This window comes from Mus pahari, chromosome 13 (genome assembly GCF_900095145.1).
Source record: "Mus pahari chromosome 13, PAHARI_EIJ_v1.1, whole genome shotgun sequence".
Taxonomy (NCBI): Eukaryota; Metazoa; Chordata; class Mammalia; order Rodentia; family Muridae; genus Mus; species Mus pahari.
The window spans coordinates 26,284,185-26,295,614 of NC_034602.1; the positions used below are offsets into that span (position 1 = coordinate 26,284,185).

An 11,430-nucleotide genomic window follows, 5' to 3' on the forward strand; every position below is an offset into this window, starting at 1 on the left:
GGGGGGGGAGGCTAGCCTGGGCTACCTACTGAGTTTGAGCCCGAGCTATAAAAAGATCCCTCATATCAAAATAAACAGATAAAGTGCTAAACCTGTTTCCAAAGCTTACTATTTTTTTCCTGATTTTCACTAAGGGTCTCTGTTAACTTAGGGAGTAGAGTACAGCAAGATCCAAAGCGAGAGGGAGAATCCTTTATCTTAGGAGCAGAGAAAGCCTTTCTGGTGGAAAGAGGGGGTTGAAATTTGTGATGGAGGATACATTCATGCCAATAACAGCTTCTCTGAGGCTATGAGTTTTCTTTCTTAACATATCAATGCTAAACGTTCACTGTGCACCAAGCATTTTCCACAAAAGTTCCCTTGAGTCCTCATAACAATTCAGAGAAAGAAAGTACCCAGGTTACAGATGGGCTGCAACTGACAGGGGGTGAGGTAAGGTCATGAGATGTTAAGTGGGAGATACAAACTTGCAATATCACACTCCAAAAGAGGAGGAGCAGCTCAATTAATACTAAGAGACCTAATAAAAACACAAAAACCAAAGCTCCCTTGATGTACATGACTCGGGGAAGGGGAGAAAAGCTCACTTGATGTATCATAAATTCAGGGCCTCCCTCTATCTTGGGGTGAAAGTGAAAAATAAAGGATAGACAGATCTGTTTCCTGCAGATAGGATACCTCTGTCACTTTTGGGAAAGTTGAGAATCTCCTTCACTTGGAAGACGCTGACCAAAGTGGGGGTCGTTTAGGGGTTACCCCTTAAGCGCTCCTTTGAATAAAGAATTCCCCTGGGCACCAGAAACGGGTCTCCCTTCGCTGACAAATCGACCAGAGCCGAGGAAAGGCGTATACCAACAAGGGGCGTCGTCCTCTCCAAGGAGAGAAGTTGGGGGTCCCCTGCAGATGAAGGTTGAATGGGAGCCTCCTTCCCCTGGAACCAGGACTCTGAGAAGCTGTTTTCTCCCAGGGACGTAGAGCCTGATCTCCTGGATGTCTGTGGGTGTTTGTCACTAACAACGCTGCTTCGGTGCCCTTCGGCTCCCTGAAAGGCTGGGGGCCCGGACCCCCTTTAGTCAGCACCGTCCGGCGGAGGACCCCCAGGCCGTCGTGGGACTGCCCAGGCCTCTTACCCTGTGGCCTCCTCCGCGGCCCGTGCTCATCCCGCCACTTTGGCCTCGGCTGCCTCCGTCCCCGCTGTCCCCGCCGCCGCCAACTCTACCAGATCTTCGGGAGCCGAGGCCCGAGGGCGCTCCAGCTTCCACCGCTTCTACAGTGCCCTCCCCCCCTCCCTACCGCACTTCCTCATCCGGGGCCAAAGCCAGCCATGCGGACGGACCTCGATCCCGCCCCCGCACCGCGCGCGCGCGCGCGCAATCCGGAGGGCGGCTCTTCCCGGCTGGTACCTCCACCCTCAGCTAGCTCCAGACACACTCCGCCCCGCCCCCATCGCGTTGACTCTTAAAGAGAAACACACCCTTCGGCCCAGTTCCTGTCACAGACTGTTACCAGTGCTATGGTCCATTTCTCTGAGGTGGACAGATGCCACTCTAGGGGCCTGTCTGCTTCCATCCTGGCAGATCGTGGGACCTTTTAATAACTGTAATCAAAGGTTTAGGTCACACCATTCTCCTACTGCTTCTAATCACACTGAAATTCAAGAGATAACCCAGGAAAGTATTTGGTTACACTTTAATTTTATTTCATTGCCTCTTTAGCATTGAAGGTACCACATTTTATCTCTGTGTTGCCTGTTTTTTTCCATCCTTGTCTGTTTTCTTTAGGACTATATTCATAGCACCTAAGGAAGGGTCTGGAAGAAATTACAGGGGACTTGGCACGCCTTTAATTCCAGCACTTGGGAAGCAGAAGCAGGAGGACCTCTGAGTTCAAGGCCAGCCTGGTCTACAGAGAGAGTTCCAGGTCAGCCAGGGCTACACAGAGAAAAAAGGGGGGTGGGGGGGAGAGGGAGAGGGAGGGAGGGAGGGAGAGAGAGAGAGAGAGAGAGAGAGAGAGACTAGAAAAAGGGTTGGGGAGAATATAATCAATTTTCCCCAAATCACACAGACATGATTTAGAAATAAACACCTATAGTTTCCTGAAGTTCATCAGCCTGGCAAGAGATGGAGGCTTTAGGGAAAATTGCAATCACCTTTTCTTTGATTAGAATCGTCAGCAGAAGCCTAGACTTGGCTGCACGCTCCTTTAACCCCAGAAAGGCATAAGACAGCCTGGTCTACATAGGGTTTGATTCAAGACAGGATCTTACTTTTTAGCTCAGGCAAGTCTGAAACTTGCTATGTGTGCCAGGCTAGCCTCAACTCTTGACCTTCCTGCATCGACCTTTGGATAAAAGGAAAATAGGCATGTGCGGCCATGCTTGGCTTATTCGTTTTCTTAAATCACATGAAAGTATTATTCATCTTACTACATTTTTATTTTTATCCTTTTATCTCCTCTCTCTCTCCCCCCCCCCCACCATGATAGGAAACTTTGCAGTAGGGTTCTCCCTATGTAGTCCAGGCTGACTTGGAACTCACTATTTAGATGTGGATAGCCATCTTTTTTCTTTCTTTTTTTTTAAAGTAGCCTTATTTTTTTTTTTTTTTTTTTTGGTTTGGTTTTTTTTTGGTTTTTCGTGTCTGGGTTTCTCTGTGTAGCCCCTGGCTGTCCTGGAACACAGGGTTTCTCTGTATCGCCCTGGCTGTCCTGAAACTCACTTTGTAGACCAGGCTGGCCTCGAACTCAGAAATCCGCCTGCCTCTGCCTCCTGAGCGCTGGGATTAAAGGCGTGCGCTACCACGCCCGGCTTAAAGTAGCCTCTTAAAAATCTATCAACTTTTTGTTTGGTTGTTTTTAGTTTTGAAGATAGTTTCTCTTTGTAGCCCTGGCTGTCCTGAAACTCGCTCTGTAGATAAGGCTGGTCTCACACTCAGAGATCTGCCTGCCTCTGCCTCCCAAGTACTGGGATTAGAAATATGGGTCCCACCACCTAGCTCTTTTTTTTTTAATCACCCTCCCCCCTTTTTTTTAAACAATCGCTCACGCAGACTGGCTGCAAACCCTTGCACTGATGGGGTTATATACCACCATGGCGACTTTTGCTTATCACAATGGGAGGCCCTTTGGCCCATTCCCAAATCCTCTACTGTTTTACAGTGCTTTTGCTTTCAAAATAAAACAAAACAAAACCTTTATATATTTTCTGGAAAATACTGGAAACCTATAGCTTGTTTAGTTTTTTTCTGGAGGAAAACTAAAAAAGGTTCTGTGATTAACTAGAGGCAGAAATGCCTGTAAGGGATCTGGAGAGATGGCTCAGTGGTTAAGAGCACAGACTGCTCTTCTAAAGGTCCTGAGTTCAATGCCCAGCAACCACATGGTGGCTCACAACCATCCATAACAAGATCTGACGCCCTCTTCTGGAGGGTCTGAAGACAGCTACAGTGTACTTACATATAATAAAAATAATAAATAAATCTTTAAAAAAAAAAAGAAATGCCTGTAAGATTCAGTGGTCTTCATGATTAGAAGACACACAGCAGGGCTGGCTCAGTGGTTAAGAGCACTGACTGTTCTTCTGAAGGTCCTGAGTTCAAGTCCCAGCAACCACATGGTGGCTCACAACTACCAGTAACGAGATCTGATGACCTCTTCTGGGGCATCTGAAGACAGTGTACTTACATATAATAAATAAATAAATCTTTAAAAAAAAAAAAGAAGTCGGGCTGGTGAGATGGCTCAGTGGGTAAGAGCACCCGACTGCTCTTCCAAAGGTCCAGAGTTCAAATCCCAGCAACCACATGGTGGCTCACAACCATCCATCATGAGATCTGATGCCCTCTTCTGGAGTGTTTGAAGACAGCTACAGTGTACTTATGTATAATAAATAAATAAATCTTTAAAAAAAAAAAAAAAGAATAAGAAGACAACACAGCAGTGTTGTGACCTAAAACCCTATCTCTAGTTATAAAATACTTACAGAATGAAGCAGGAGGCTGGTAGAATGACACAGCTCAAAAACAGGGCTGAAGTTTCATGCGGACAGAGAGTTTGCCCAGTGTGTGAGGCCAGGGTCCCATCCCCAGCCTTAGCTGTTGTCAGAGACCGAAAGTGAGAAGAGAAGAGGCAAAGTGTCCTGGGCATGGTGGTTGGCTCCTAAAAGCCCAGAACTTGGAGGGAAGCAGAGGCAGAAGGATTGTCATGAGTTCAATGCCAGGCTGGCTACAGAGTGGAATTGTAATTCACCAAACTCTTTTTTTCCTTAAAGAGAAAGATGTCCCAACAAATAGGAGCATTGGGGCACTCTAGGTTTAGCATAATCAATGGCCTGGATAAGGTTGGGATCTTTTCTCTTTTCTGAGTTTTTCCTCAGCTTTTCACTGTCTACCTGTGAAGTGCCCTAGGTCTACTATCTAACAGTGGTACAAATACAGAAAGATGTCTGTAAGGTCACAGCAGCTATTTATTTATCTAGGTGTATGTGCATGGTGTGCGAAGATGATCAGGCATACATTACTGGGCTTACATCCCACAGAACCTGTGTGGAGAGCAGAGAACTGCTTTCTCTTTGAGAGTGGTCCTCACCTTTCCACGTCGATTTTGAGGGAAGACCTCTAGTTTCTGCTGCACTGAGTTCCCCAGGCTAGCTAGTAGCCCTTAAGCTTTGGGAAGGTTCACAATTAGTAATAGGGGCGGGGCTACAGATGCTTGTCACTGCATCATATCACATGGCTTCCAGTGATGAAAGTCTCAGGTTCTCAGGCTGCCCATTTCACGTCTCCCCTGCAGGGTAGCTTATTTTACATTACAATTTTAAAGTAGCATTAAAACCATAGCTATTGTCACTGATTATTGGAGGAACATAGAAAGCTGGGATTGTTTCAGTGGTAGAGTTTGATTAGAGTGTACTGGTTTAGTTTTTAATCCCCATTTCCAGGGAATAGCACTGGCCCCTAGGATTCATTTATCAGAACTGAATAACAACAACCAAAGGCTCACAGAAGCCTAGGAATATTTTAGGGTTAGAGTTGAGAGAGAGAGAGAGAGAGAGAGAGAGAGAGAGAGAGAGAGAGAGAGAGAGATTTCTCAGGGTGGCTTAATGGAGGCAGAAAAGCAGAAAGAGGTAAGTCTGACTTTAGGCAGGACTGTGTTTATTGGTGGACACACCACAAAAGGTGGGGGGCAGGGGGGACATACTCTCAACCACGTGGATGAATGAGTCATATGTCCTATGCTTTGCGGGAGAATCCCTCCTCCCATGATAAGAGAATAAATATCCCACTAAATGCAGAAAGATGAGAGAATACCCCAGAAAGAAGGCTGAGATCTTTATATGGGATAAAATTACCACCACCGGTTTTACACGTTCCCTCCTGTATTCCCTTGCCTGGCCGCAAGGGAAGCTGGGAGGTGTAGTCTTTCAGCAGGAAACTGTCATTCTAAACTCTAGGTTATAGAGGAAGGCAGGACTGCTTTCCTGCTGAGAAGGGTCTTTGTCAGAGGGGTAGTTATGGGTCCATTGAAGAGATGGGTCGTCTGGTCACTTAGCAGGAGGAGAGTTTTAACTTGATCGGCTGTAATGGATCTTTGTTGTTGGAGCAAGAACAGTTATGTGGGTCCTTGGAATAAGTGGTCCTCTGGTCACTTAGCAGGAGGAGAAACTTGATCAGCTGTGATGGATAATGCAATTGTCTTCCTGTATTCCTGGAGAGACTTTTGAAAAATAGTTGTTAAAAGGCGGTAGGAATTTGACTTGATTACAGAGTAAACCTGAGAGAGTTTCCGGGAAGGTTGAGGGAGAGGGGAGCCAAGGCTGAGGAGACAGAGTAGGTCAGTGAGAGGCTAAGTAGGCATGAAGTTGATTCAGGGTGACCATTATTGGTCCATTGTCAGGACTGCTGCACCAAAACAACTAGCAGGCTTTGCAGGGAGCTACAGAGTATCAAAGGAAGGGAACAGGAGAAAATAGAAGGCTAGATTTGTACTAAAGAATTGTATTTGACCCAGGATAAAAGGGGTGAGGTTCCCTTTCAGCCAGTTTCTCCACAGCATCCAAAATGTCTTTTTTCAGATATGTCAGGATCAAATGGATCAAATGGAGTTGTTGTAGGGTGAAAGCCATTGGGCGCCCTTATGGGGAACATTTTGCTTGTGTGTAGGGTAAGATTTAGTTAGTAAAACAGGTGCAATGCATAAGTATGAGTACAATAAAAATGAAGTGATCAAGAAGAGGATCCAGAGTGGGAGGGAACAAGAAGGAATTTCTACTCGGTTTGTGTGTTTTTAAACTCCATTTCAACCCAATTAAGATTTGATGGTGTGGAAGTTGCATTGCTCTTGGAGGAGGGCTCAAATTCCATCCTTCACAGCAGTTAGTTCATTTTGGAGTACTTCAACAGCCAAGGAGTCAACCTGGTCCTGAAGAATGTTAAGCTGATTGAACTATGGAGCCAGAGGGACAAACTGATTCAAGGAACATTTCTTTTGTTATTGTTTTTGGTTTTTTGAAACAGAGTTTCTCTGTGTAGCACTGGCTGTCCTGGAACTTGCTCTGTTGACCAGACTGACCTAGAAACTCAAGAAATCTGTCAGCCTCTGCCTCCTTAGTGCTAGGATTAAAGGTGTGTGCCACCACTGCCAGGGCACTAAGACTTTTGTCCAGCTGTTTTAATTCTGAATCGCCCAAAACAATGTCCAGCGTGACAAGAAGAGGGATGAGTTAGGTGGCTCCTACCTCATTAGTCCCCTTTAAGAGGAGCTTGAACAGCTTTTAGGAGTTGGAAGCATTTATCTCCTGGTCTTTTGAGCTTACATGAGTGGAGCAACAACTGGACTGCTATGGAAGAGGGTCCATCCAAGAGATCATGAGAAAACTTAATAGTTGGTAAAGATCCAGAACATAAGTCAGGAGGCAATGACTGTACTCTTCATGGGGAACATTCCTGTATGTTATGTTGTGCAGCTTGGTGTTTTTTTGTGGGTCTCCTAACAGTGGGAGTGGGGCTATATTTTACTCTTTTACTTGCTTTTGGGGCTCTTTTCCTCCTACTGGGTTGCCTTAACCAGCCTTAAAATGAGGGAAGGGGCCTAGTCTTACTGCAACTTGATATGCCATGTTTGGTTGATAACTCTGGAAGGCCTGCCCTTTTCTGAAAGGATATGATGGAGAAAATGGATTTGGGGGAGAAAGTAGGTGGAGAGAGGGTGTGGGAGGAGAGGAGGGAGGAGAAACTGTGGTCCAGATGTAATACATGATAGAAGAATTAAAAAGAGGAGAGAGAGAAATAAAAAAGAAAAAGAAAAAAAAAAAAAGAGGAGAGAGGGCTGGTGATGGCTCAGTGGGTAAGAGCACCCGACTGCTCTTCCGAAGGTTCGGAGTTCAAATCCCAGCAACATGGTGGCTCATAACCATCTGTAAAAAGATCTGATGCCCTCTTCTGGAATGTCTGAAGACTACTACAGTGTACTTACATATAATAAATAAATAAATCTTTAAAAAAAAGAGAGAGAAGAGAGAGAGAGAGAGAGAGAGAGAGAGAGAGAGAGAGAGAGAGAGAGAGAAAGTTATTGAAGAGAATATTACACTAATATCAACATGAGTAAATATAACATAAGGTTAAAAACCGAATTAACAGAAGTTAAATGCAATCATACAACTGGCTGGATCATGTACCAGAGTTCTGTAGAAGGCTGAGGTCATTGTGATTTGCTGTTTATCCCAGACTCTTGACTAAGGAACAAGCACCAGGAAGCTTTGTAACAGAAGTCAGTTAAAGTCAGCACCCAAGGAATGAATTTGAACAAAAAGTGTCTAAGTGACATTTCTTGCTTCCACATATGATGAATTGTATTGTTGTTGTTGGTTTTGTTTTTCAAGACACTGGACGAGCCTGGCCTCAAAATCACAGAGATCCACCTAGTTCTGCCTCCTGAGTACTAGGATTAAAGGTGTGCACCACTACCACTGCAGAGCTCTGATAAACATTTTTATATTTTCTTTATATATTCAAAATACCAGCTATTATTTAATAAACCAATTTTTGGGTTAGAAACAATTTGATAAGGTAAAACTTTAAAATTGGGACTATTACCTTATATGACTGTATCTATTATGTCAAAACATGATTATATATTTCATATGAATTTTGTTAACATTAAATCAGGATTACACAGTAAATGTATTCTTATATTGTCAGGCTATGTAAAAAAAATACAATTTATTTCTAAGATGTATTCCCTATAAAGAAATGATTTTCAATTTCTAATTTAAAAAGTATACTCCAGCCAGGCGTGGTGGTGCATGCCTTTAATCCCAGCACTCAGGAGGCAGAGGCAGGAGGATTTCTGAGTTCGAGGCCAGCCTGGTCTACAGAGTGAGTTCCAGGACAGACAGGGTTATACAGAGAAACCCTGTCTTGAAAAACCAAAAAAAAAAAAAAAAAAAAAAAAAAAAAAGACATCCTCAAAACTTCTTGCCAAAGCCTGTGTCCTCCCTGTAGGCATCAAGGTGCAGGCACTGGCCCTGGAGTTCTCCATCTGGGTAGAGACTAGACTATTTTATCAAAGTGCCACAGGTGAGCCCCAGTTGGAGAAAGTCTTCATCTAAGTCACCCCTTCCTGAAGAATCTGAGGGCTTGAGGTGTCACTTAATAGAATCATTTGTTGACTCTACAGATGCAAAACCAACTGTCAAAGACACAGCTTGGATAGTCTAAAGAACTTTGTGAAGTTGTGAGTTTGATCACAGAACATCTGGCATCCTCCTTTAATGAGGGAACACGGTGAGGGTGTGTTTCCTGAAAGTTGCTTTTGCTAAAAGGGTGGAGAGTGTAGCTGAATGAACTAGCATGCAGGTCTCATAGCATCTTGCTATGTGCCTCTGTTCTTTAAGACATTTAGGATGTGGTGCAGACTCCGAGATCCTCCCATGGACAAGAGAATCTGCCTTCCCCCACCTCCATTTGTGAGACATGAGGGTTAATTCATCTTTAGATAAGGAGGTTTTGGGCTTTGTTTGTTTGGTTTTTTTTGGCCTACACAGTGGGAGCAGAGCAGGCCTTCTAGCAGGTCCTCCTTCCCATGAATCCTTACTCTGTAATGAGGCTAACACACAACTTACTCTGATTGGATGATTTATACCCCATCTAAGGAAACTCCTGGGCCTTCTGCCATGCAAGCCTATTGTAGATTTAACCCATTGTACTCAGATATTCAATGATTTGAATATTATTTTTTATCAAACAAACTTTAATTTTACTCTACACTTGTTTTGAGTTATGTACATTAGATTTAATTTTGACGACAAAAGAGTATATGATGGGTAATATAAATTGTTTTCTCCTTCCAAGCTTGTCTCTGTACATGTTACATTTGCACTTATCACTAACTTGCACTTCTTAATTATACTTAACAGTAGCCGGGCGGTGGTGGCACACGCCTTTAATCCCAGCACTTGGGAGGCAGAGGCAGGCGGATTTCTGAGTTCGAGGCCAGCCTTGTCTACAAAGTGAGTATCAGGACAGCCAGGGCTATACAGAGAAACCCTGTCTCGAAAAACCAAAAAAAAAAAAAAAAAAAAAATTATACTTAACAGTTTTCAATAAGTTAGTAACTCTCTCATGAGTTATACACACCCCTGTTTTCTTGCTACATAGCCCAAGAACTCTAGGGAATGTTCAGCAGTCTTGTCTCCAGAGAACCTGGATTAGGAGGGTGAGCCACCACCCGCAGAGACTTTTGCACTTCTCGATAGCCCTCTGGACCAGGCTGAGTTATTAACTCCGTCAAACACATGGAAACAGCTCCGCGAGATAAGAGTCGACTCTCTGGAGTCTCTCCTATTATGAAATCACTTCGTTCTTCTGAAACAAAGGTCTTGGCTGTGGCTCTATTTTCAAATTTTCCATGCAAAGCGGGCAGCCCTGTAGACGGTGGCGGGAAATGCCAACGGGAACTCAGTTTGAAGTCAGACTCGACGCCACGCCCCCAGCACCCCCCTCCCCAACACCCCTGCAGCCCCGGAGGAGGAAGTGGCGCGGCCACCGAGACGAGGCGGAGGCTGGGCTAGAGCGGCCAAGCCGGCTGAGCAGGGACCGGCGAGGGGCGGGGACTCGGGGCGGAGCCTCGGGAGCGGCGCGGGCTCAGGTGAGCGCTCTTCGGTGGTGCTGGCTGAGTGGCTCCTAGAGCTCTTGGTGCGGAAGCTACGCGAACTGTGGGGGCTCAGGTGGGATCTCCTGTGGAGGTCTTGGAGATCTGTCCAGGATCTGGCCTCGGGCCGGGCCTGAGGCGGGGAGGGGCTCTGGAAGTGGGGGGGAGTCGAGCGCCAGCCTCGGGCTGAGACTTGAGGGGCTTGAAGGAAGGGTCCCAGAGCCAGGTTCGAGGCCCGACTCTTCCTGCAGCCCCCCTACCCCCCGTTGTGACCTTGGACCAGTCTTTCTCTCACCAAGCTTCCGCGACCGCAGCGGTGAAATGGAGGCAGGATGGTCCGCTGAGAGTTGGTACCAGTAGAGGGGTCGGCAAGGAAACCCCAGCCTTCCTCAGTTCTCTCTTCTCCAGGACATTGTTAGTGGACCGCGAGTCATGGCAGTGCTTAACTGTTCGAGTGACCTTGGGCGAGTCCCTTGTTTTGACGTTTCTCTACAGATGTGATGGACTAACCTCTTCGAATGTCCCTGTACTATTTTGGTGTTCCTGATGCAGACAAAAACAAGGTAGTTACCCTCTCACCACAAGCCTCCCTTTTAGGTATGCCGTAGAGAACATAGCTTTAGAGGATGGACGAGGTCTCAGCCCAAGTTCCTTTTAATTTTTAAAGCACACTTCTATTTGTTTGTCTCTCTTGGTAATTGGAGAAGCGATATAATGCAAGGGTTGGCACGCCTCTCAGCCAAACAACAACCGGTACCTTCAAGGTCTAAAATTAAAGAGCAATTTTAGGAAGCCTGACATCCTCGCTGTTTTTGATTGTGTTTCAGTAGCAGGAAGGCAAGATGACTTCCCTGCTCCGAGATTGGAACAGCTGAAGAAACCACAAGACAACATGAGAACCACAAAGGTCTACAAACTTGTCATCCACAAGAAAGGCTTTGGGGGCAGTGGTCAGTATTGATTGCTCTTTGGGAATTGTGTAAGTTGGCTGAAGTTATGATGTGCCTTAAAAATTACCCATATCACAAGGGAGGCTGGACAGGTAAGAGTGGAGCAGCATCAGCCATTGGGATGGTTGGAAATGAGAGCGCAGGATCTTTTTGGACAGCATTCACATTCAGATTTTGTTTGGTTGTATTTTGTATCCAGGTTTTACCATGTATCCAAGGTTCATTTAGAACTCACTGTGAGCCGGGCGTGGTGGCACACGCCTTTAATCCCAGCACTCGGGAGGCAGAGGCAGGTGGATTTCTGAGTTCGAGGCCAGCCTGGTCTACAGAGTGA

General features: G+C 45.6%; 2 protein-coding genes across 19 annotated transcripts in view; one reads left to right on the forward strand and one right to left on the reverse strand.

Moving 5' to 3' along the window:
- Positions 1–1,254, reverse strand: part of Prr14l (proline rich 14 like) — a 72,192-nt gene extending 70,938 nt beyond the window's left edge. For 5 of the 6 annotated variants that reach the window (XM_029545111.1, XM_029545110.1, XM_029545108.1 and 2 more), the window contains exon 1: positions 1,131–1,254. In XM_029545111.1, the coding sequence (XP_029400971.1) occupies positions 1,131–1,160 (30 nt within the window). In that variant the 5' untranslated portion in view covers positions 1,161–1,254. The other variant, XM_029545107.1, reaches the window with a different exon arrangement.
- An 8,837-nt stretch (positions 1,255–10,091) lies between these two features.
- Positions 10,092–11,430, forward strand: part of Depdc5 (DEP domain containing 5) — a 128,199-nt gene continuing 126,860 nt past the window's right edge. For 5 of the 13 annotated variants that reach the window (XM_029545141.1, XM_021210250.2, XM_029545147.1 and 2 more), the window contains exons 1-2: positions 10,360–10,709; positions 10,974–11,096. In XM_029545141.1, the coding sequence (XP_029401001.1) occupies positions 11,039–11,096 (58 nt within the window). In that variant the 5' untranslated portion in view covers positions 10,360–10,709; positions 10,974–11,038. Of the gene's footprint in view, positions 10,223–10,359; positions 10,710–10,973; positions 11,097–11,430 lie in introns of those variants that run through there. The other 8 variants (XM_021210251.2, XM_029545146.1, XM_029545148.1 and 5 more) reach the window with 5 other exon arrangements.